Below are 26737 nucleotides of genomic sequence, written 5' to 3'. Positions count from 1 at the left end.
AAAAAAAAAAAAAGAAAACCCAACCCTGAAATGTCCACACAGTGCTGTCTACTTCTCAGGACTCCGACAGTCTTGTGATTGTAGCTACAGCAGGAGACGCACAAACACACTTTGTTTATTATGAGCACTGGTGGAGTCTACAGAGGGATGCCCAGATCTTTAATTGAAGTAGACAGACAGCAGAGCTCCTGGCGATATGAAGAAGTGAGTCTCGGCGTTCAGGAGCACGGACTCTCACCTCTAACACGAGGCTGTCTAACTGCACTCCTTCCCTCTGACAGCACTTTGAAAGTCTCTCCATCTTTTCCTGCATCTCTCTCCAGCCACCACGACAGTGCCACTTTAGTTTTTTAGCAGCCTTCGCTAATGGGCTTGGTACCATGGAGATTGCTGCCCATGAGAATCTGGCTGAGGACAGATATTTCAGAGTTTCTGCTGTGGGATTAATTTCTCTGCTACCGCCACCGCTTCTGCTGCTTTTCAGTCTCATTATGCAGATGATTTTTTTTCTTTTTTTGGGGGGGGGCATTGAGATGGTTTCCTGTCATCATCTGAATGAGCTGAGGCAAGGCGTTTTGATAGAAAGATGAAAGAGGTGGAGGGAAATAATTTTGTGGCCCACATACAAAAGAATCAAAACATACTTATTATTCCAGTGCCAAGATATAATGTATGCCTCCACTTCAGAAATCAAAATAAGCAGGAAAGAAAGCGTTTCAGATTAGTCTTCTTCTTCTTTTTTTAAAAAATCAATCCATACAACTGAGCTGAACTTTTTCTTCTTCCTGCAGAAATTCACACAGAATACAGAATGAAAAAGTTAGGACATCAACATTAACCATGTGTATATTTTCTGTGGTCAGACATGCAGTAACCGCGGGCAACAGCTGTGTGGTTTCAACGACCCCGACTCTGATGCAACGCCATGTCAGTTTGTCCTCACGGCACCGTCCACGCCTCTAAATCCTCATTTTTGAACTTTATTCTCGGTCATTTTACAATCTCTTTGCATCTCAAAGTCACAAAGTTCAACTCTTAAAATAATGACCAAACGTTTTTAAACACATTGTTCCTTCTCGTCTCTTTCAGGTGGCTAATCAGGTGGTCCAGGCTCTTCTCACGCAAAAGGTTTGTACATTGTCGGAGCATTACGGCTACCGTAGTCAGGAGCCTCACGGAGTAATCCGAGTCCAAACTCCCCTTCAGGTCCCAAAGTCAAACAAACACTGCGGCATCACTGAGAGTTAAAAACGATCTAAATTTTTTCATCTTTAATAAAATGGTCAGTGTGACTGCTTTACCAGGTGTAACAATTAAGTTGTACATCCAGGCATCCATGAAAACAAAATTTATTAGAGTTAGAAGTTAGCAGGAAGTTAGCTCGCTAGTTTCCACCTAAACATGATATACCATGTTCTGACTGAGAGATTTCTGGAAAAATTCAAACGTACAGCTCTGCTATCACTTCCAAAATAAATGAAGAGAGAAAACTAAACAGAAGTGACGTTTGTAGTGTTACTGAAGTTAGGCTAACTGGTATATAATTATGTGCTCTGTGATCGCTAGCGACACAGCTATGTGTATATGTTTGCATAACATAAACACAGTGAAGCTGTAGGATGAACGCTAACTTTTTTCTACTCGATAAAAGTTCAGTCAGGAGAACAACTGAGATAATCCATCAATAATACGAGGTTAGTCATTAATATACTGCAACAACACGGGAATAGAGCATCTGTGAGAGAATTCAACATTAAAGAATGAATGATACGGAATTGGAGGAAGCAAGAAGAATGAGTTGAGTAAAGTTTGACTTATCTGACTGTTTTGTTTCGCTTAATGCGCCTTATGTATGAAAACAGACCCGTTCATTGACAGCGCACCTTATAAACCGGTGAGCCTTGTGGTCCAAAAAATACGGTAAATTACACCAGGACCATTTCAGAAGCAGTCTTTTTTGAAAATGTACTCCATTCCTGCTCTGTGCAGCTCTACACAGGCTCCTTAAAAAACAGAACCAGCACTATTTTAAGCAATGACAACCTGAGCTCTGTTTCTGGGTCTCTGCGGCACTGAAATACTGTCTTGAGTGGACACGATTCGATTGAGCACCCGCAGTGGAGTCAGAAAGAGACGCAGCCACGCCCAGGGTATTCTCAGGCAGGCTGCACGCTGTATGCTCTGTTTATTATGACTGGATATGTAAAGCGCTTTGGGGTCCTTAGGGACTAGTAAAGCGTTATACAAATACAGGCCATTTACCATTTACCATTTATCATCAAATATTCTCATTTTCTCTTTCCCTGGTCTCGTTCCTGGACCCACTCTGTGGCGAAATCCTGTAAACAACCCTGGCAGAAGTACCCTGTCATGACCAACAATGCTATAAACAGAAAGTCTGATATTTAAGTAACATATGAAGGGTTTTGCTGTAAGTTTATGTGAAGAATGGTCACAGCGGCTGTGAGAAATTGACTATAGTTTATAAGTATACTTCATGCGGTATCATGGGGGTTTCGCCACCTTAGCCCCCCTCTTAAGTCACACCTCTGTAGGTCCTCCTTTCCAGGTTGCTCATGTTTTCGAGCACCATCATGTGCATCTTTAGTTGAATACACCGTCGTTCCCTGTGGCTGCTAAATTAGCATCTGATTTACGTGTATGTCTCTGAAGTGCCACCGTCAGTCGCCGTCATCTGTCCATTTTGTATTTGTTTCCAGGACCTCAAAGAGGAGTGTGTGAAGCTGCGGACCCGTGTGTTTGACTTGGAGCAACAAAACCGCATACTGAGCGTGCTGTTTCAACAACGTGTCAAAATGTCCACGACTCCCGTCTCCCAGGTAGGAGCTCACGGCGCGGCAGATACAAACACAAACTGACAGAGCTAGCATGCTCCAAGGCTGTTTGAATTTTACATGAGCAGCGCTCCACTTCTAAAGGTTACTAACTTTCAGCGAGGACCACAAAGACAGAGAAACCCGCCCTGGTTGTGTTCAAATGAACTCACAGAGAGGTACAGCGGGTTTACAGCTGGATTTATATTCTTCTTTCTGTCCTAATTAGTGTCGTTTTTGTCACGGCTTCATGCTCGAGTGCACTGTACGTCCTCAAACAAGGATTACCGGCCCTTACCCTTCTCTTCTTTTATGCTAATTATGCCAGACTTTAGCCTAATAGTGAGGCAGACCTCTCACACAGCTGTGGCAGGAAAGTAGTGGTGCAGAAATGGGAGACAGAGGCGAGCATGTTTTTCTAATTGGAAAACTCCTGAGGTTAAAACCTTAGCTTTTTTTTTCTTTTTTCTTTTTTTCAGTTAGCTGTGATGACAGTTGATTGCTCAGTTTGTTGACCTCCATCGCCAGCTGTATTGTAGAGCTTCAAAGATGCACATAAACTTCTTCCATGTCGAAAATTACTAAAATCTTAAGGTCTTGCAGTGATAAACCCAAAGAGAATCATAGCATGACTGTTTTAGCTTGTTAGCTTTTAGCAGTTAGCTTTTATCAGCAGGTTTTCATCTTCTGCACAGCTTTTAAAAATTAACACAATAAGCCAGCAACACATGAACACAGAGGGGTTAAAGGGCAACTATTGGTCTTACTTTCTTTAGGTAGTCTCTAATTTTACTCCAACTGAATTCTAATATTACTTTTTGTCACCTGGAGGCATTAACCAGCGACTTAAGCTAATACATTAGCATAGATAAGGCGGGGAACACGAGGATCACAGCAATCCCAAAATTGAATTCTGTATCAAAAAAAAACAAAACTGAAGTTATAGCAGCACAGTAAAGTTCAATAGTTTGGTAATAAATGAAAGAGTTAACCCTGACAGGAAGCCTTTTGACTAACAACCCCTGCCTCACCCGGCCAATTAAAAGTGCCACCTGCATCGGGACAGTTGGGTGGGCGACACTGATGTGAACATTTTGCTAATAACAGTTTCAAATAATCTGGACATGAAAGCGGGTTAGAAGTCACATTATCAATCACAGATGCCAGTAACAGCCAAGCTCAGGCTTGTTATTTTGTCAGTTTCTTATTAATAATTGAGGTGATTCAGCTAACAGAGACTGTTTGTCCAGAAGGTTTTAAATCATATGGTTTGGCATAAGTCAAGGTTGAGAAATCCAATCTTAATTAAAAAAGACTAGAAAGAAGTCATTTATCAGCTTTTGGTACTCATCTTTGGTATTATCTCAACATCAGAAACATTAAATAATCTTAAAAACTATTTTAAGACTTTTAAGACCTTTTAATGTCTCATTTGTTGCTGTTATATCTTCCAAACAAAAGCATTTACAGATACAGGCCCAGAATGTTGTCAGCTGTTAGTTTCATGCTGTCTGAAACATGAAACAAAGCTTTGTAGGAAGCCTCGTTATTGCACCAGCAAAAATCTTTGGAAAGAAGCTTTGGTTGAGAGAGAATAAGACAAAAGGCAAGACTATGCCGAGACAAACACTGATGAAATAGGAGGCAAGCTGCAAAAGTCAAAAGAAAATTAAAAGCATTTAAAGTACTTATGGGAACATTAGTAACTGTCTGTCTTCATTTGTTATTTATTGACTAAATTTATTCTTAATTGCTCTTATTACACCTATCAGTGAGTGAAGCTTTAACTAACAAACTGCACAAACAGTTTTTTTCTTTCCCAGAAACAGTGACAGGCTTCCCCATACACACTGCAGAGGGCTAAAAGGAAAGTGAGGCTTAAATGAGATCATTTTCAGCATTTAGAAATAAAGCAGCTCATTAGAAACCCGAACAGATGTGAAGATGAGTGCAGAACATTCCTTTTTAAACACTTCTCTACATCTCAGGTCAGCTAACATGACAGCAATAATAAAGTTTCTTCATCTGAAAAAAATCAAAATATTATCTTTTTCATTTTTGTGATGTTTATTTTGATTGAAAAGCATCAAAGGTTTAAAAAAATGAAACATTTGTGCGATCCAGAGTAATTCTCATTATCGAAGTCATCAACCTCAATTCAGAACAGCCGAGTCAAAAATATTTTGCTTTCTAACTGCAGTGGAGATCATAGCCTACATGTTTTTAGCATGACTTTAAAAGTTCAAAAAAGCTCATAATGCAATGTACATAATTATAGATTTATGTGTTACAGATATAAAATTAAACAAAAATAAAATAAAGGTATTAATGCCGTGTTTAAGTTCACTCGGCACAGACCTGTTAATAATTCAGTTTCAAATATCCAATCATTTGTTTTCCTAGTTTGAAGTTCAGAGAGTTGCTGTAATAAAGTTTGAAGCTGATATGAATAAAAAGTTTAAAAGTTTATGTTGCAAAAGAAAATATTTTTCTAAATCAGGATTTTATGAGAATAAAAATAAAAATTACAGGAAAAGTTTACTTCTTGGGATTCATGCTAGCTTATGTTAGCTTAAATTGTGCAAAAAACACGTTTCCATACATATTAACTGCAGAGCAGAGTTAAATCTCCCCGAAGGTAAGAAATGGATTAGCTGGTGTGGAGGAGGGTTGCAGAGTGGCTTGCAGGTGTGCAGCTGTTGCAGTATTCTGGGCTCGGGTCTGTGGCTTATCGAATCTAGCATTAGGGTCAGTCATGACGCTGAGGGCACGTCATGGAAGCGATGGTCCCCTGTGTAGTTTAATTTTACTTTTCATGCAGCTGTGTCGGCTCCACAGGTGTCTGTGTTTTTTATTAGATGTGAGTAATCATGCTGACAGGAGCCACATGTCTACTCTTCTCAGTGCCAAGTAATAATGAGTCTGAGTGCTGTTCTCTGATGGGCTGACTCATCTGCAACTGATCAAAGTCACGGTCGGCTGTGTCACACTTTCCAAACAGTTATATCAAGTTAGATTTAATCACTCAGCATGAATAAAATCTCTAACTAATTAAAATCTCCTAAACTCTGATTTAATGGCAATTTGAGTGTTGAGAAACTGAACAGCCAACGATAGCACATGTTCTGCTAGACGAGTCCAGCTGGTCTGCACAGCAGAGATGTGTTGCAGTGGAAAGAAACAAAAAATAACAGATTCATGAAGTTTCTCTGCTGTTCTGAGGTCAGCTGATGATTCTCCCATAAATAATTGACTTTTTTTTTGATGGACAGGTGCTTCTGTTTGTATTTCGAACTGACTGCTGAATGCAGAGATGGCAGAGCACGGTTTGTTACCCTTTATTTGAGCCCTGAATTCAAACAGGTTTTAGCTCTGCTGACAGAAACGCGTTATTAGCGTGCGCTGAGGATCTCTCGCTGTCACTGTACCAGCAGGAACGCTCGTGCTCATTGAAGCCAACTACAAACACATGACAAGTGTGCTGTACTGCTGAATACCTGCTCTGCAAATCACTGTGCAGCGGGCTACTACACCACACACTTTGATTAATTCTAGAAGGCTGCAGCGATGCCGTTCTCAGCTTTTTGGGGTATTCCTTCACTTCTTTCAGTTTTGATTTAGCATTCATTGAACAGAAAACTCTCAAAAATGTGTAATTTGTTTGCAGATTTGATAAAATATTTGTTGTGTTTTGTGGATTGACGCTTTCAGTCAATCCACAAAACACGCACTTCCTTCAAAGATAAAAGTAAGACTACTTAATATACTTCATTTTTTGAGCAAGATCCCTTTGATTTTGTGTGATGCCACCACATGTCTTTTATAGATTTTGTATCTAGCCATTTTCCTTCATCTGAATTATTTCATTTCTATTTTGCATCTTCATGTTTTTCTTTCTTTTTAACTTTATTTTATTCAGCCTTTTCATTTTCATCTAGCCTGTAAGCTTTCTACTTTCACCTGCTTTTCAAAGCACTTTATAAATTCTTTTTAAACAACCCTTTATTATTATTTAAACTGATACCGCTTTTCCTGTGCGCACAAAACTCATTCCTGTGGAAAAATGTGCACATGGACATGAATTTTTTCGTTTTCCAGACTTTAAATCTGATTTCCACCAGCAAGAAAAATATTTGCACCCAAAATTCTGATTTTAAGTAATCTTATTATATACCAATCACATTTTCTTTAATGATTCGTTTTTTGAATGAACAAAACTTGGATTTTATATAATTCAGATGCATTTTATTCAGAATTATTGCTTCATTGCAAATTGTTTGGATTCCTCCATCAGCTGACGGGGGGGCTCAACCCTAACGAGCGTGGGTGTGGTGAATGGATGTGGATAATTAATGGATCCTGACCATGCTGACCTCTTACTGCACATGCAGCTCAACACTGTCTTAAACATTTGCACAACATCTGTATTCATTATATTTCTTATTAATTTACTGGCTCCATACTGTAAACGTTGCTGGTTCAATACCAGCAGGAGACACAAATCCCCTACGGTGTTATGTCAGAAAGGGTGTCTGTTGTACAAATCTGCCAAATCATACATGTGGAGCTACCTGCTGTGGTGATCTTGTATTTATTTCATTAAGCTAACTTGTTTTTGATGTTTTGGCTGCTGGAAAGCAGTTAATTTTCCCACTTTTGGGATAAATAAAGTCTTTCTTTTTATATCTAATAGCGACAGGAGACAGGAAGGTGGGGGGAGAGAGTGGAGATGATGAACAGCAAACGGCCTGAGGGGGAAACAAACCCAGCTGTGTGCTTTTCTGTTAGTTGTGTCTCTCAGTCATACTCTCAGGCTGAGCAGCATTAGGGGTCTGTCCTGAGACCCTGACCAGAGGCATGCCCTGACTGGTATTTGGACCCTCAATCTGCAGTAACTAATATAACTAATATACCATGCAGCTGCTGAGGGGTATTAAAACTTTAACACCTGGAAAAACGAGCAGATTCCAGCCCAAGAAGCCTTAAACTGCCAGGCCTCTGGAAATCATACATATCATGCCCGGACGTGAGAGACGAACTTCTTTCATTTTCTCCTCCAAGTCTCAAAATTATTCTGCATCATTATGTGAAATTAGATCAAACATTTACAGGAAATTTACACATTTCACAGTATGTTATATTAAACATACTAGGAAAGTCTTTTGGTTACTGAAGCCAGACAGAAGAACAAAATTAGAGCAAAAAACAAACACAACCGATTAAAGCAAGTTACAAACCAAACTCAGTGACCCAGTAAGGGTCAGGGTTATAAAAGTCTTCTATACTTAGAACATCCAAACTTCACAAACTTTGTGTGAGACTTTATTTGGCTAAAGCAAATCCTAACTGTACCCTCAGAGAGGTCGCTGGTGACCTGGTCGATGTTGAGGTTAAAGGGGTGAAATCTGAGTGTGTGGGGCAGAGGCGTGACTGACAGCGACAGCATGCTTTTCTACCTGCTGGGTACTGAAATAGTGCTTTGGATTGGTCTTGAACAGACTTGCGGAGGAATTTAAGCCAGAGCAAAACTCCTTGAATCCTAATAACGTGAGTCTCTGAGCCTCATGCTGTAGTCGTTACGCAGAAAGCAGGGAGGAAGTTTCAAAAGGTCTTTTTGGATTATCAGAGATCGCAGCATAATTCCTCCCCTCTGACAAACATTGCGGTCAGGGGACCAGTCTGCTGTCACAGACTGAACTGGTAATTAGCAAAAACATATTTCTTCAATTTCCTTCAAGGAAATTTTACAGGAAGGTCCAACAATTCCCACTCCAGGCTGTTAAGCATGCTGCGAGCTCAGCAGAGTTGGACACGCCGTCCTTCATCTTTAACCTTTTCGTTAAAGGTCAGACTGGCAGAAGAAGCGTCTGCATCTCTGCAGAGATGCTCAGCTGCTTGTGCTGGAAAGAAGTACTGTACCTACAGACTTTTTCCTCTCATTAAACCCGACTTCTTGTTAATTTGGCTGCTCGTTTTGTGTTTGCGTGTGAAGTTTATTGAGTTGAGTTTGTTTCTCGAGCTTCTCTTCTCAGAGGATCGACTGTTTGACCTGCAGTCTGTCTCTCCATCCTCCGCCAAACCTTTTCAGCCGAATTTCCACTGATTAAACTCTCTTTCCTCACATTAATCACTCAGCTAAATACTTATTAGATCATTCTCAGTCCAGAAAATAAACTTTACTGTCATCTGTTTGTCAGTGTGGATGTTGAATCCCAAACTTTTGTGCTTTGGATGATTTTTTTTTTTTTTTTTTTGTGGCAGAAAAAAGTTCAGAATATTAATAACCCAACATTGCTGGCAGCATGACAAAAAAAACCTTTTATGTGCCAAATGCCAAGCCTTTGATTCACTAATGCAGCATTCCCAGTAATCCAGGAGGCTACATTAGTAGTGTAAGATAATTATCTCACACCGCCCGAAGCTTGAATATTAACCGCAGTTGTTATATTTATCTCCAGTAAAGTCACAAACAAAAGTTTTGAGAACAAGACTTGCATTTTAAATGATTGATTCAAACTTTGTGTCTGTCGTCATCTGGAGAAAAGTTACTGATGAGACCTCCCACTGTGCAGCTAAGCAACAAACTTTTTTTTGTACTTCTGACTTACTGAAGAATTCACTGAAGGTGGAGAGTTTGCATCTCAGTCGTGGTAAAGAAAATGCTTACTTAAAATCATAAAGACAGATACAGAGTAGATGCTTTCCAACCATTTTCTACTGCTCATCCAAGCTTTTCCCCACTCACCTTCTCCAGCTCTATGACGAGAAACCAAACCAGCTCAGAGACATAACCTCTTCCTTGTGTTGTTGCTCTGCCCCAGGCTCTCTTGGTGGAAAACCCCAAAACACCTCACCTGGGAGGTGCTCAGAGTCCTAGTGCTCTTTCTATCTCAACTGACTAATGGAGTAGCAGCTCTACTCTGTGGCAACATCCACCTGTTTCTGTCTCCCACAGCTCAGGGCCATAGGTCAGGATGGGGTCAAAGATTAACCTGTTAATTGACAGCTTTACCTCCATCCTCGCCCTCTTCACCACCATAGCCTGGTATCAATCCATCTGACATTCTTTGACTCCACTCACGTCCCACTCCTTCAGCTTATGCCCAGTTTCGGGGATTGTCCCTTTTCTGCGCCACGTGGAGGTGCCCAAGCTCATCCTGCTCATCTGGTGTGAGCTGGAGGTTGTCACTGGCTGAATTCAAGAGAAACTACACCAGCTGCAGAAAGCTAGAGACGAGACAAAAGACTTACTGACTGACTTATTGCCGGTAACATGAACCAAGGTGTCGCTACAGGAATGAAAGAGCCCTCAAGTAGGATGACTCAATAATAATGAGGATAAAGGTTTAGACGGTTTGGAGATGTCTCATTTAGACAGATAGATACTTTATTGATTCCATGGGTGAAAATTCTTGTGTTACAGCAGCATGAAAAAGAGTAAAAAAAACTGACCGATTAGATTTTTTTACCAGGAGGAGCTGAACAGGTGGCACGTCTGCACTTGTACACCTTAAAACACCTAAACACCTAAAATCTATACTAAATAAGACCTCTCTACTCAAATCATGCACGAACTGTTCACAGGCAGTTTAGTTTGTGTCCATCCTTCTTCTGCTACAAGAATGAAAACGTGTCCAGAAAGTGCAGCTTTGCAGTGGCTGCCATCTGTGATTTGATCTTCTACAGCACTGATTATGTGGGTTAAAGTTTTGAAACCCAAAATGCTCTCCAACTCCAGTTTTTCTCTGCAGTGACGCTTTTCTGTAGAAGTGACACTTTCATTTAGTTCTTGCAGTGCCGTAAGGGTGACATTTACCCAAAATTAGTCCACTGACATATTTATATTTGATATATAAGCTAGTGGGAATGATTTTAAACACCCTCATAGTTCCTAACCATCTCTGTGGTGCACAGTCGGTGGCATCAGACACAAATATTTCATGTTCATTATTACTTTGGGTCCCGTCTTTCTTTGTCATCACCTGGTGTGGTGATGAGCTCGGGCAGCAGAGGACCGGTGTGATTACAGCAACAAAAGATCACGGCCTTCGTACTTCCACAAAGTGGGAGCAAAGAGGCCAAAACCCATTAGCCCCTGCACTCTGATCCAGCTGCAGAGAGCCCTTGAAAAAAATGAAATGTGTCATTTCATTGTCCCCATAGCGGAGGGACAATCAGCGATGTGGAGAAGGTAATGTGGAGGGCTCTGATATTGGAGACATGACACTCTGGCTGTGTATCAATTTGTCGGGTAAAACAGGGGTAATTATGTATGAATTATTGAAATGGAAAATTTCTTTTTGACTGCGAGTTGTGCTTGTTAGGTTCCGTAATCACTACGACAGCACACCTGTTCCCCGTCAGGTTGACTGACTCCGAGTGAGGTAACAGCAACGCCGCTCACAGCTCAGGAGATAACAAGCGAGAGACAAAACAAATCGTTTTTTTCTCTAGCTGTTAGTCTGCTGTGCCTTTTACTGCAGGACCACTAGAGCCAAAGGAGAACAAAGAAGGAGATGCATAAATAAGAAAAACATTTCCATGTTCACAGGTACCTGCTCTGATTTATATTGTCCTTGTTCATACATTTATTTTTAAGATGATCACCCCTGTAGAGATGATTTCTACTGCAGGAACTATCAGGTGGGACTTTCAGGATCCTTATTGAGGGATAAAGAAGTCCTGAGAGATCCTTCAAAAGCTCATTGGTGTGGCTGCTTAAACTAAGAGATGACCAATTGTATAAACTCAGCAAGCTACCAGAAGCAAGATGGAAAAAAGTCTGAAAAGGAACAATGAGGTTATTCAGGCTCTTTTGGGGAGTTTTGATGCTGCTGATGAGGTCTCAAGAGATTTAGAGTCTTAGAAAGAGCACAAGGGAGAGTGAGAGGCGAAAACAACCAGAATTTATATTTCAGTCAACAACTCTCATCTCATTTAATCCAATTATTATTATTCATTCAGAAACACGCTTTTATTACACTTGCCAACAACTACAACACTCAGGTGCGTCCACCTCCCCTGCAGCGGCACCGCAGACCACGCCCCACCACAATACTTATAGCGGCAGATCCAGATTATCAAGTGTTTTCCAACATAAAGGTCGTCTCACTGGGCCAAATTGAATCCCTGCCAGCCCACGGCATCCACTGTGGTATGTCTTGACATAACCACGTGAAATCCCACAGCCAACAAACACGTCAGTCACAAAGTTGAAACAGGAGTGGGTGACAAAACACCACTGTACAGGCGAAGGGGAGTGCTTTAACTTTGTAACTTTATCTGCATGAAAAGAAAAAAACACGAGCTTTATAGTGAAAATTATCTTATTTTTATAATCGCTCATTACCAAAAATCATGACTGATTTTAAGACTTGATTAATCACCCAGTCCTAGTGGTTGATTACTTTAGGCTTTTATTTCATTACTTGTTTCTGCAGTGTTTGATACAAAGTGTTTGCTGGACTTTCACCCAGGCAACTGGAGTTTGAGTCCTATGTGGCCATTTGTAGGCTCGTTTACTGTTGTTTGAGTGTTTCGCATCGGTAACTTCCTCCTGTGCGTGCCCAACCTCAGTGAAATAAACATACAGCCTGGGTTCTGTAGTCAAAATTTCCCTTTAAAAAGTGCAGTCAGTAATTTTTTTTAGGTTATTTAATTTTATGTAGTACTCATAAATATACACAGATTAGTGTGTAGTCATGTTGACCAGCATTCTCATAAACTGGGTGGGAAGGAAATCACCATCACAGCTAATCGCATTTTACGTGCGTGGCTAGAAACTGGCCACGACCCTCCCATCCCCAGACAGCTGAAAAGAGCCTTAAACAACAGCTGCAGCTGGTACATTATTTCGGCTAATGTTAGGTTCAAGAGTCCTAAAAATCAAACAGTTTCATTATATTCTCACATTGTATAAGAGGTTATTACTAAGTGTCAGAGCCCAGCAAAGTTATATTCACTTTAGACAATTTCACTAAGAGCAGCTAACAGAAGCTAACAGCTGCAAATATAGCAGCGCTTACCAACAGAAACGTTCTTCTCTGACTCTTTGGCCACGTCTCACTCCTTTCACTGAGTTTTACAACCTCTTCCAGAGTAAATAAAGGTGCACACTTCTCACCCGGCATTGACAGCTGAGTTAAACAGTTGATTACACCAATTCACTTTACACAGACAGAGAGAAGCTCCAGATCCAGTCAAAAAATCTGCAATTTACTGAGATCTAAATTTTACACACTGTAATTTTTTAAATAAGTTTCCATTTTAGTTGATGTTCAGCTGGTTAATCTCACACATGTGCAGTAGTCCCTATAGTAGCTCTATAGTATGCTTAAGGACCACTATGACATGCGGGTACACGCTGCCAGTGCCTTCTTTTCTTCTAGGATCTGGCCATGACACCTCTGGCTGTTTTTTATTAAACAGTTGGACTGTTTACAACAGCATCCTTGCCTACAGTTGACTCTGTGCCAGAGAGCCATCACCGTTAAAAGTCTCACGGCTCTGTCACAGGGTCGTCTGTCTCCGTGTTATTACACTTCAGCCGCCGAGCGATACTCGAGAGAGACGGTGATGCGAGGTTGTTTAAACAGTGGCAGGTGTTTCTTTCCTCAGATCAACTTCCTGGTAGAACTGCAGTGACAGATAAAGGCAAATACATAATAAAGTCAAATTTATTTGACCCTTTGAAGGGCTTCAAACAGCATTTGATTTTGCAGTTCTGTGAAGTCATATAAAAAAGTCCAATTTATTTTTGAAGTGCTGGAAAATGCATGTAGATTTACAAGACAGGTGCGATCTACAACACAAACAACAGCTTTTCTCAGTAACCTCTTTTGCATACGGTTCACAAGCACAGATTTTCTGCTTCTAACAAAGCTCAGAAAGCTGAACTGGAAATTTGCAGTCATGTAAATCAGTGTTAACTTTCTTTAATCAGCATTTTTTAAACATAAATATTAACGATATTAAATATTAAAGTGCGGCAGCACACCTATATGGAAAACTGAAACTAATAAATGTATATAAATATTAATAATAAGAAGAAATAAGAAAAGAGACTTCTGTTTTCGTGGAAGACCAGGAAGCAGGACAGAACATTATCAGAAAAGAGAGAAGTACGACCTGAATTGTGTGACTGAGCCCATGAAGCCATCAGGAAACTGTTTCCACAGGTCAGCACAGAGAACCTGAAGTGTTTTTGCAACCAGAAGAGGCGCCCCCTGGTGGCCATTGAAAAGAATTCCAGTTTAAGGCACTTAGGCATCTCTGTGTTAAAACACTCAAGTTTACAGCAGAAATACTCATGTCTACTGTCTGCTACACCAAACAGTTTTAGCATCTAGCTGTCTACTAAGTTTAAATCTGAATCTTTGATCTGGACCTCTCCAAGGTGTTTGTGATGCTGGAGCTTTTAAGAGCACTTTCTAATGCAATTCTATGACAAACAATCTAACCTGCTATTAGTCTGTTACTTTGCACAGATTAGCAGTTATCCAAGTCTGTGCTATGGACCTGTACACTTTGTGGGTGCAGCTTTCTAATCACGTATGCCTGCATTAGCTGATAACTTAGCACTTCACTTCGCTTGAAAGAAATATCAACTTATATTGAGACATGAAAATGCAGAGTCCATGTTATTTATACACTCACCGGTAGGAGCACAGATGAACCAGTAAATCACCAGATTCAACCTTCAGGCTGAGCTCCAACTTCACTACAGCAACAAATACAAAAGTTAACAAATACAGAATCAATTTAAAGCAGAAATATAATTTTTACATTTTAAATAAAGGTTATTTTGATATCTGCGGTGCACTTGATATCATATTTGTTCATTACCATTTATTTACCAGGCCATTTCATTATTGTTTTATTTCACAGTTTTATTTCGACAGCTTTGGTCCTCCATACACTTCACTACCTACAGTACAGTCAGTTTGCCTTGGTTTTTTTCTGTCGTTTCACTCCTGCTGACACTAAAATGAGCTGCATCTTTTGAGCCCAGCAGGCAAAACTCAGCAGCAGTGAAGACCTGAAGGTGAGACAACAAAGAAAAAACAGCGAGCTATGAATGAGGGAGAAGTATTAACAATTGGAAGCCTTGTAGATGAGGAGGTGGATGAGACAGTGGTTTGAATGAGGCTCGATCAGAGAGGATGGAAGCTGTTTTTAAGAGACCCGAGCGCAGAAAGCTGGTCTGAGGAGCGGCTGAATGAGTGTAACCTTGCTTTGGGCAGCTTTGAGAGATGCATGGACGAATTCTGATGAGACTGTGAAATTGAAAGTGAACTTAAGAGTCCATGGAAGCTTAAGTACATTGTCCTTGTGTCTGAATGGTCTGCTGATCAGCGGGCTGGTTCAGCAGCAGTGAAAATGGCTTAATTGCAAATTACCACTTCAGTGCCTCGGGCATGTCATGATTTTCACACTTTAGGTTTTAAATAGACAGCAAATGTAAAACAAGGGAGGGGAAATGGAAGAATTAGGATCCACATATCCAGTCCAATGGAAAACCACCAATACATTGATCCTGCTGTATTGTGTGTATCCACAAATTCCTCTGGATAACCTGATGTTCATTCGCATTCAAGTACACTCTCCTGCTGTTGGAAAACCCACAGACTGTAAATAAAAGATAGATGTAGCCACAGTCACTTTACTTTTGGGTTTTTTGAGCCAGAAGTGACAATCAGGTGTATCTTCTTCAAGTTAAACCTATGGCTGAGATATAACACTTAGACATGAGTGCCAACTCTCACTTTTGAACAACAGAAACAACCACACTTCTTAACTGTTGTTAAAGAATCATTTACATAGACTGTATATACAAGATGGACGAACGCTCCAAAAGGCTCTAACAACAAAAACAATCTGAGGGGAAGTCAAGCAGACAGCTAAATTACACAAACTTTTATCCCCATGCAGAGTTTAAATGGGTGAGCTTATATGGTGCATTTATTTAGAGGTCGCCACAGTGGATCATTGGCCTCTATCTCCTATCGCCTCCTCTGTCACAGCAACCCTCTGCATGTTCTCCTTCACTACATCCATGAACTTCTTTTGTGGTTTCCCTCTTCTCCTCCTGCCTGATTCTGGCCCCAGAATATTTCCTGGAACTGCTGCTCCCAGTGCAAACCAGTATAGATCCTAAGATATATACTGGTATTGGTCTGCTAACAGTACCAATCCATGTTTAAAGAATAAAGACGAACACGTGTTTGCTTTTAGGGCAAAACTAAAGAAGTCACCAGATCACCGGATTTGTCAGTATCTTCTTATTTTTATCAGGTTTTCTTGTAGCTCTAACATTTATTATTCTTTTATGTCAGATTTTTGTTACTGCAAAGATGCCCGAGGCTGTAAACATGCTTGTTTCTGCTGTAAAGTTGAATATTTTAACATGGGACTCTATGTGGACTGATTCCCTACTGGACCCTCAAGTGGTCATTAGAAGAACTGCAGTTTCTGGCCATATACAGTAGGTGCAGTGGACGTCTTCAACCTTCCCTGTGATGCTCACAATGACCCATGGCTGCAATGCTCGTTCATTCAGTCTTTGAGAGTGCAGTACCTGAAAACCACACAGACAAAGTTAATTTAAAGACAAAAACTTTAATGACCCAAGGCCGACACAAATGTGTTTTATCTACTTTCAAATCCATTTATCATAAATGTAACAAATAAAGTGTATAGAAATTTAGCACATACATGTAATTTTTAATCTTTTTATGTATCCATCTATAGAACGCTGCATGTTATATTCTAAATCTGCCTCTTTTTCTTTTTCAGAAACCCGCCCGCAAAAAATGAACCTAAAGTATGTAAGGCAAGGATGTAATCACTTTCAACAGGGAGAAAGCATAAAGTTCAACTTTAAATGACAATTATGAATCACTTAATATGAAAAGGAGATTCTGCAGGGCATTAACCAATGTTTAAAACTAAAATAGAATGTATTTTGAGTTACACGGGACATAAACAAGGAAGCAAGGTGTATAATTAGGATTATTTATAATAAATATGAATTAATTAGTGCAATTTCTTTAACCATAGAGAATGACTTAATCCTTCAGGACAATGTCACATCAGTGCACTGAACTCACTATGTTATCCATCTAACAGAGCCTCCATATGTTCTCACTGTAATTTCCCCCTCATGATTGAATTTATGCTTGCACTAATCTGAATGTTCGGGGGAAAATCAAACGCATTTTACCTGCAGTACTCAAGCTGACTTACCTTTGTTTGAATGACGGCAAATTCACAATGTGGAGGCTTAAAAATAGCTAAATCTTGTATCCATCCTTGGTGAATTGGATGTGTGCCTCCAAACATTTATAATTGCGAAATTGTTTCGCCGTGCATGTGCTGACTCCACAGACAAGGTACGAGAATATATCAGGCTAAATCAATAGCGGTTGTTCTTCAGGGTTTCTACTCCACTGCCGTATTTCATACGGGTCAACATTTCCAATGCACGCTATTTTTTGCAAGTAAAGTCTCTTTGCATCCGGACGCAATCTGTCTCTATAACATCCTTTTCTTTTGAGCTGCTTTTAAGTTTGATTCGTAACAATCTTCCTTCCAACACATAGTGTTTGTTTTGATTCGTGGCCTGCTAAAATGGTGCTGCGCTCCCACAATGCATTGCAGCGTGACGTCAACTCCAAAGCCCTATTGGCTTCATTGTTTTTAGCCTCACGTGTAGTTTCTTTTTGAATAATTTTACACCAATTATGTATTAAACGCCCAGCTGAAAGTAGTCTCCAGGCCAAATCCAATATTTAGTTCTTTAAACAGTTGAAAACTTCAATAGCCTGCTGTTTTAAACAAGAACTGAGCTTTCGTTTTAAAAAAGAAACCTTTTAAGAACCATTTTAAAGATTTAGACCTTCAGATCTAAAAGTTTCAGACTGAAAGACAGAAGAAGAATTTTTAAAAAGTAGTGGCATTCATTTACATTAACAAAGAAAGCTGACTAGCTCTTTACAGTCAGAGCAGTAATTAGCTACATGATGAGTTTGTAAGCTGCGTCTCCCAGGCTGATCCTTTCTTGTTTGATGTGATCATTGGTGTTCATGTATGATCTGCTGCACCGAGATCTTAAGGATTTCCATTAGTAAACCTAACATGAAAGTGCACGGAGTGGCAGTGCTGTGAGGTGCCTGGGATAAAAGCATTGCTGTAATAGAATATGCTCTGTGGAGAATCCTCCATAAGCTGCAGACCAACCAGCTGACACTGAACACACTGTATTATTCTGACTGAGAGGCTGGATGGAAGCAGCGATTCGATGATTTATTCATGCACACAAGTCACACAAGAGGCCTCCCACACAAGTCTGTGAGCCCTGTCTTTACACAGTGATTATAACTTTAAAATACCCCCCATGTAGATGGTTTCCAGTCCTGCAGAGTGTATTTAGGACTGCACTTTAAAGTTAGAAAAAAAACAACAGCCTGTTCAATGGGAGAAGCACCACCACTCTTTAGTATTAATCCAGCGTTCATAATGCAGGCTTATATTACATTGCTAACACTCATAGTTATTCTGATGGTTATTTTCACTGCACCACGCAGTGAAGACTATTCAGTGTCCAACATTTTCCCACACAGCCCTCCTCCCCAGGCCAGTAGATCAGAGTTTTACTGCTCCACAAGAAAAAAAATCACTCCTATGTACACCCACTATTATTATTTTATTTATATATGATTTTATAAAGCACTTAATGTAGTGTCCCCATATGAGGGAACAGGGTCTGAGGAAAGTAAATAGATTTGACTGACTAAGTACCTTAATTTATAAAAAATAATACTTCATAATTTATTAGTAGATTCATATTTTATATTAATCTAAATCTGCAGGATGAGTCCACTTAAATGTGTGGAGTGAGTGTAATGGGCGCGCTGCAGGTATCTCTTCTGCAGAGAGAGAGAGTGGCTGCTGTTGCCCTGCAGCAAAGTTTACCAGAAATCTGACGAGCTGAGTTTACCTGCAGACGAACACTTTCACTTTCAGGCAGTCTCCGATTCAGCTGAGCTGTTGGAACAACTGTTTAGGTTTAAATACATCTGTATCTGACTGTCATTCCAGAGCAGGAGCACCGCTTCCTTCTTGTTATTGTTGATTTATATACACTGTAACTATAAACTGTACTTCAAAGATGGCTACAGCTAGCATGATGTACTCACTGGTTTGAAGCCTCAGCATTAGCATCCTGGGGGTTTTTTTTAAGCCTGAAGTGACCTTTTTTGGACAAGAAGGTAGAGCAACAAGGTTTGATGCAAAGAAACATCCTTCGCAGTGTCAGGTGGAAACACCATCATCGACCTGAGTGGGCGTGAAATTCAGCATAGCTGTGCCAAATGTGTTTCATAGTGATAAAGAACTCTTATTGAAGGTTTGAAATGTGATCAGAGGGGACATCTGTGACCTGGCTGATGCAACCCCTCACTCATAACTGACTGATGCAGATACCGAGGTGCCAGCAGCTGACCAATCAACCTTCACTGAGACTATGTTGAACCCTTAACATCACTGATGCTGAGAGGCAAAACCTCGACATTCCAACTTCCTCATTTCTTCACCCTGTAAGGAGTGTTTTGTGTACGAGTTAACAGAGACCTACAGTGACAGTTTGTAGATGGTGACTGAGGAAACAGAAGGGTGAAATGATAACATTAACCAGAACTTTTCAAACCTTATTATTTTAAACTCTTCACCTGCAGTTTCAACAAAGATTCTGACATATTCACCACTTCTTGAATGTCTCATCAGAAGAAAATGGACCAAAAGAGCAAACGGGGCTCAGTTACCTGCTACTGAGCTCCTGGATCTCACCAGGGTGACAAGTTAAGAGTATAAACACAAAAGTATTTCTTATATGCACAGATATTTAGACCATGTATTTATATATATTTTTTTATTTATAAGAATAAAGGATTAAGAGCTCATGTACTAATTTCTTTTAATGTTGCTTAATGTGGAGATTTAGCTTTTCATTTGGTTTTCACACCTCTCAAATTAAGGTTCAGGGTTGGTTGGTTAATGTTTAGCTGTTTGAGTTTGTGCTAGAGTTTCACTTTAGTCTCTCACCTGTGAAGCTATCACCAGTCAAACTGACAGTATGGATGTGATGGGATGGAAGAACATCTCCTTGGAACCATGTTTTCATCTGAGGAGAGACATCAGGTGTGCTGTAACAGTCAGGCAGATTCTTGTAGGCCAGCACTGTGTGTGGAAACAACTTGGATTTGTTGTTTATTCCTCCCAGTGGCTCTACAGATCTATTAAAGCTGAGAAAGAAGTAGAGAAAACATGCAAGCGCTTGCTCGCAGGAACAGCGATCCGAACCCTGCGGCGAGCGCAGAGCGTGTCACTTCCTGCATGAGCGCTCCCTAAGAAGAAAAGAAGAACCATGTTTCATCTAAATGAACGCCGTAGAAAGTCTGATCTCCTGCAGCAAGACAAGAGCGCGGTTCAGCAGTTACACAAAACCGAAGTGATTTCAGCTCTTTCATTTACATACATGTAGCTTATTTAGTTATCGCCTCACTTTTCCTTTTAGCTTTTACACAAATGCTCTCTTAAGCTTTCCTCTTAAAACTTTGGTGAAAATCTTTTTATTTAGAAAATTTTCTAAACATGTTTGATGCATGTTTGGTGTTTTTGATGTGCTGCTGTGATGAAGGTAACTTGCAGACTGCCAACAGAGCAGTTTTATGAATCAGGGCAACGTCTATTTCTGTCCCTACAGTCTACAAAAGTGTACCTCACAGAGCCTCAGGACTTTATTTCCTTTATTTTATATCAACTTTTTATGACTTTCAAGAATTCTTTAATTTTTACATCAACAGTGCTTAACATCTTTATTAGACCGCCTGTCGTAAAAACAAGGAAATACAAATAATTTACTTTTCTATCAAAAAGTTATTTAAAACAAAAGCTTATATTATTATTTATGGAGCAAATAATAAACCGAAATCACAATTTTATACCCAAATTTGAGGCGGCACACTGGACTTCTCAGTCAGAATTTAATAAAGCATAGCTTTCAATCACTAAGGCAAATTTTTCTGTTCAGGAATTCAAGCTAATTACTGTAATTTCTTAATAAAAAAATAATAATCTGCTTTTTTGGGGGGAAAACATTAAATTTGAAAATTCATGCATAACAACAATAATTATATTTTGGCATTAAAAATATCATTAGGATTAAAAAGCGTTCACATACTGGTGGATTAACCGTTACAGAAACATTAATGGTTTTGGTGATTACAATACTGTTAATTGAGGGCAGCTGTGGCTTAACCCGTACACTGATGGTGGTCTAGTGTATTTATTAAACACATTGGATAAGTTGTTTGAGTCATTAGGACAAAAACTCCAAATGTTAACAGCTCAGTCTTTTCACCATCAATCGTTTAGAAAAATTATTTATAAGAAAATGTGCTTCAAGAAAACAAAACTAAAATAATGGATTTTCTGAGACTCTATAAAGACATATCCAGAGAACTTCTGAAGTTCTGTCCTCTTTTATGAACTTTTTAACATGGCAAGTATTTGTTTGCAGCGTCGGTTCTGTCGTGGTCAAAAGGAAGTCGCCTTCTTCTTTGTCAGATTTTTTTTCCAGAGTGGGAAAACCATCTGAAAACATGAAGTGGAAAACCCATTTCCACAGCCCTCGAGTTTGCCCTTGACTTGAAGCCGAGAGCCGCTCTGATTGAGGGTTTTGTTAAACTGCATCACTTGTGTCAAATCTCAGATACCCCTCGACATACTGACTGTAATTAGTTTCCAGATTAATCCGCACGCGGCCAAATGTGGCTTTCTCCCACACTGTTCTCAAAGTAAAGGCTATAGCTCGGATAATCAAATAATAGGTGAATATCAATGAAAAGACCAAATCACATTGGTCCCCAGCTCCCCCATGCAATTATTTCCTATTCACATTAATTATTGCTAACAGATGACACTAATGACTTCGAGAGGAAGCTGGCCTCGGCGGCTCTCCAAACGATCGATGCCGTTTTAAATAGGGTCACAGCACTTGACACCTTTGGGCCTTCTGACTGAAAACGGCATCTGCAGTATGCCAGCGATTCGAGTGCCAGCCGGGCTACGTAACAGACTTCCACACAAGATCCTTCACAAATAAGATAACCCGCCAGCCATGAAATTTAAGTCAAACTGGGGTCTTCCATAGTAGATGATATCATCTTATCTACGTAGTTTATTTACAGTGAAAGGCAAAAAAACCTCTGGGTAACTCTGGTACCCAGAGTCCATATTTTAACCTGCTTAACTGTCATAATACATTTATAACTCATGAACTTTGTGGCGAGCCAAAGCAAAGAATGCATAATTCTATAATGTTTGACATCTAGTCTTGGCAACCGGGAATTGGGCCATCAAGACCTCCTCCGCCCATGACTGCCATTCAATGCACACTAAATCGAAAACCCATGGTTCCTCCTATGGGTGGTGGGCCTACAGGAGGCTGTGCCTGTGGTGAAGCCTGACCACCTTAGCTCAGGGGGCCCTGATGCTCTGGGTAGTGATCGAAAGAATGTGACTGAAGATAATGTCAGTCTTCGGTAGTAATGACTCAGAAGAAGAGGATCAAAATTCAGAATGCATTAGGAAGACTAAAAGTTCAAAGTTCAGACCTTTAATCCAGGGCAAGGTCATACAGCACGGACGAGAGGTGCAGTCCAAAAACAGGAAAAAAGGGCAGACACATGGAAGGTAACTCGGTCAGTCAAGAAACTAGAATAGACGCGAAGAAAAACAAGAAAACACAGGACGTTTTAACTAAAGAGAGCACTTACAGGACATAAAAACGGGATACACAATACACAAGTCTTGTTAGACAGCCCTTTTTTAAAGACCTACAAAGCCCACCTCATGAGGTTGAATGGAGATCTGGTTCATATTGTTCACTGAAAAGGCGTGTGTGTGTGTGTGTGTGTGTGTGTGTGTGTGTGTGTGTGTGTGTGTGAGTTATCTTTGTGAGGACCTAAATCTGCATTCTACTATACTTGTGAGAACCAACTGTCATTTGTGAGGACACACAATTGGTCCTCACAAGTTTGAAGGCCTTTTTGAGGCTTAAAATGTGGTTTTAGTGTCAGGGTTACAATTAGGTTATGGTTAGGTATTGGGGTAAGGGTTAGGCATTCATTTTTAATGGTTAGGGTTAGGGTAAGGGGCTAGGGAAACCATTATGTCAATGAAGGTCCTCACTAAGATAGCTGAACGGGACTGTGTGTGTGTGTGTGTGTGTACTGTAGATGTACTGCTTCCTCAGAGTTGTTATGAAGGGCAGGGATAGCTCAGTAGGTGAGTGAATGTTGTAAATGCAGACAGGAATTTCCCCACGGGATCAATAACGTATACATTATTATTAATATTATGAAGGGGGAAGCTTTCCAGGCAGGCCAAAAATACGCTTAATTCTGCAAAGTGGCGGACGCATCTCAGTGAGGCTTTAATCCGGCCAGTTCTTGCAAAATTTGTTTTCTTGAACCTAACCTTGTCATACCCGAATCTAACAGCAAGTAAAAATAACATCAAAAAAGTGAAAAACACATCAGACACAAACCAGATGCAGAAAGCTGCAGCAGTTTGACAAACGTAATTAACTGATTCCGCAGGAAAGAGGACAGACTGGACATCCATCAGTATCTTTAAATATGGAAAACACTACACTCTGAATCTGTCATGAATCGCTGTGCGGCAGGCAGGAGTCGGACCCAAAATGCAAGACTCACAGACTCAGGGGATGAACTCAAAAATCACAGCTTTATTTGCTGGTAGGACAAACTAAACTGGGAAACAACAAACTAAGAACTCACAGAGAGACACAGGGAGATCCACACAGCATGAGGGACGACACGACACTGACTCAGAGAAACACAGGGTTTAAATACACTGGGGAGTAACGAGGGGAATGAGACACAGAAGGAGGGAACACCTGGGAGAAATCAGGACTGACGAGACAAGCAACTAAGAGACACATTCACATAAGACACGGACCTTCAAAGTAAAACAGGAAGGATCACAGAGACACGAACTTGACACAGTGGAGACAGCAACTAAGAAACACAGAGACATAAACCATAAGGCAGAGGACTCTAAGAACCGAAAGACACAGAGGGGAACTCAAACATGCAGACACAGACTTACACAGAACAGAGGGGACACAGAGAAACATGAAGGGCAAGGGATCGAAACTAGAAACCATAGAATAACTCACACAAGTACGATAATACAAACATCACAAAGAACTAAAAACGCTGAGTCAGAAGACCCAGGACCGTGACAGTATCAGTAAACCAATCATTCAAAAGTTGCCCGTTATTACAAGGAACTGGGGATTTTACTCCAAAATAAATTGCGTGATAAAATATTCAGTTTCTATTAAAGCTTTCAAAACTTTCCTTCAAACCATGTCTATCTCTCTTAACCTTTAATACAAGCATTTTGCATTAGCTGGAGACTTTTTAGGGAAAATGCTCTGTGAAATTTTCTTTCTACAAAATTGCATTTTTGTCCTTGCGACAAACATTCATCACGCAGGCACATCTGGCACAGGCACAAAACTTGCTTTCAGAAATATCACCAAAGGACTCATATCAAGAGTGATATGAGTCAGTGGAATAATGTGAATGTTGATTTTGGTTCATTTTCTAGCTTTTTAGCCCTCACAGGGGCATCATCTTCATCTAACAGTCATTAGTCTTTATGCAGCTGAAATATAAATGAACAGCAGAGACACCAAGAGGCTCTTGGCACAGTTAATAGCCTCCCTTTGTGTCAGAATAGAGGCATTGTTTTAAAATGTCTCATTCAGCAGCTCTCACAGAGATCATGGTGCACCTGTGAGACTAGAGAAAGATGAAAACACTCAGCGTTTTTAAACAGGAGCCATCTGACCGCAGGAGTAGAAAATGTCATCCCATTCTTCAATTAGCCTTTGGATGGAAAGAGACAGCGGTGTATCCAGCATATTGATTCTTTTAAGGACTGTGACGGAGACAAATGGAGAGCGAAGGGCCGTCCAAGAAACACATAATGTCACGAATTAGGTGGATGAACACGTACTGTGTTCACCAGTGTGAATCAGAGGATGAGCTTATAACACCCAGCAGTTGGCGACCTGCTGAGGGTTGGGTTCGGGGTTGAGTTTAAGTTTATTCACACTGACAGTTTTTAGAAGATCTTACCTTTCAAATGAATGCTTACACTTTCATTTCCACATTACAGTGTGGCGAGGCATGGTTTGTCAATTAGCTCATCATGCCTCCCCTATTAAACATGCCGGGACCTAAGGAGTGTTGTTGTTGTTGTAGTATAGTGGATCGCAGGTGAAAAGCTACAGCCGTGAGTTGTAAATACGACAACCTGGAATTAATAAAGGGTGTTAAAGTGCAGTATGTGGTTGGATCTGTCATTCCCGTTACAGTTTTCCTTTAAAACATCCAAAAGGTAAGCTTTTAAACAGGAAAAGTTCCATGACTGTCATCTCAACCCAAACCTATAACTGTAGATGGATCACAGGTGAACTGATAGTTGTTAGGAGGTTAACATCAAGAGCCCCACTGCAAAAATTTTAGCTGCAAATGAATTGAATATATGAATAACTGACCAGCTGCCTCACCAGCTAGTCTTCCATACCACGATTGGACTCCAACTCTCTGATCTTGGATGCATTTTACAATCAATGTCTTTGTCTGTCATTTGGGCTCTCTGAGCTCTCTGAGCCCAAATGAACCAGTTCCAGTCAGAGTGCTAGAACCTCACAATAAAGCAAGACAGGACAGGAGGCTCACTGGAGAAGCAGCTGAATGTTAAAGAGTATGGACAAAAGAAGGAAGCCACGTACACGTTATATACCCCTTTGGAGATATAACAGCTCCACTCTTTTAGAAAAGCTGTCTACAAGTTTTTGGAGTGTGGCTGTGGGAATTTTCGCTCTTCTCAACGATGTTTGACAGGTCAACCCCGGAACAACAACCCTACAGGATTCATACTTCATATAGGATTCAATGTTTTGTCCATATAGTGCATGAGGGACGACCCCAGTGCTGAACCCAGGAACTGGCAAACCATTCCAGGTCCCTTTTAGACTTTTTTCAGGTTCCCCGGGCAATGTGCCAGCTGTGGTATGAAAAAAAGGGGGGATTTGGGTGATATTTGTGGGTTAATTTTATGATGTTTGCAATTATTTTATTATGACAGTATATGTTTTCCGTTGTTGACTTATTATAAGTCTCTTTTGAAAAACTGAATTGGGAGTAACTACTGTCTATACTGGTGGGCGTTGCAGCTTTTGTTGAGAGTCTTTTGTATCAGGTAATGGTGGTGAGGAAGCAACAGTGCCTGTACTACCAGACGCCCAACAAAGACAGTGTGTATACTTTTAACAATTGGAGTACTTTTCTTAGTTTGACTTTTTTTCTTCAGATTTGGCCAAACTGATCTGTCCTGTAAATGAGGTGCAGTAAAGGCCCTCCATTTGTGCTTTCACCACTCAGCCATACCCCACATGTACGATGAATTTTTCACCGGAGCAGTTGTCTCTTTATTGTGTTTATAAGGTGCTTATTGTAAATCGCTGTGCTTTAAACCTTTAAAATCAACCTATCAGCGGAATTTGAAGAAACCATCCCTATGGCTGTATATGCCATAGGGACATATAAAGCCATAGGGACATATAAAGCCATACATCTAGTATGCTTTGTGTTGAAAAAGTACGACCAAGCTGCACGTTTGTGTAATACCAGTTTGCACCACACAATGGTGAAGTGTGCCAGTGTGAACTTTATTTCAATGAACTTTAAGTCATTATGAGCACATTCTTATTTACAATGGTGAAATGATAGGTAAAGAAAAGT

The 26737-nt window shown here is 40.3% G+C and overlaps 1 protein-coding gene across 6 annotated transcripts in view; it reads left to right on the top strand.

The window, feature by feature from the left end:
* Window positions 1–26737, top strand: part of LOC102308442 (nck-associated protein 5) — a 96781-nt gene that overhangs the window by 40274 nt on the left and 29770 nt on the right. For all 6 annotated transcript variants that reach the window (XM_005939814.3, XM_005939813.3, XM_042218558.1 and 3 more), the window contains exons 6-7: window positions 1090–1128; window positions 2721–2840. In XM_005939814.3, the coding sequence (XP_005939876.1) occupies window positions 1090–1128; window positions 2721–2840 (159 nt within the window). The remainder of the gene's footprint in view (window positions 1–1089; window positions 1129–2720; window positions 2841–26737) is intronic.

Source organism: Haplochromis burtoni, unplaced genomic scaffold, assembly GCF_018398535.1.
Source record: "Haplochromis burtoni strain Fernald_Lab_line unplaced genomic scaffold, NCSU_Asbu1 Contig_20, whole genome shotgun sequence".
Classification (NCBI taxonomy): Eukaryota; Metazoa; Chordata; class Actinopteri; order Cichliformes; family Cichlidae; genus Haplochromis; species Haplochromis burtoni.
Note: the sequence above shows the minus strand (reverse complement) of the source record. Positions and strands in the feature narration are given on the sequence as shown.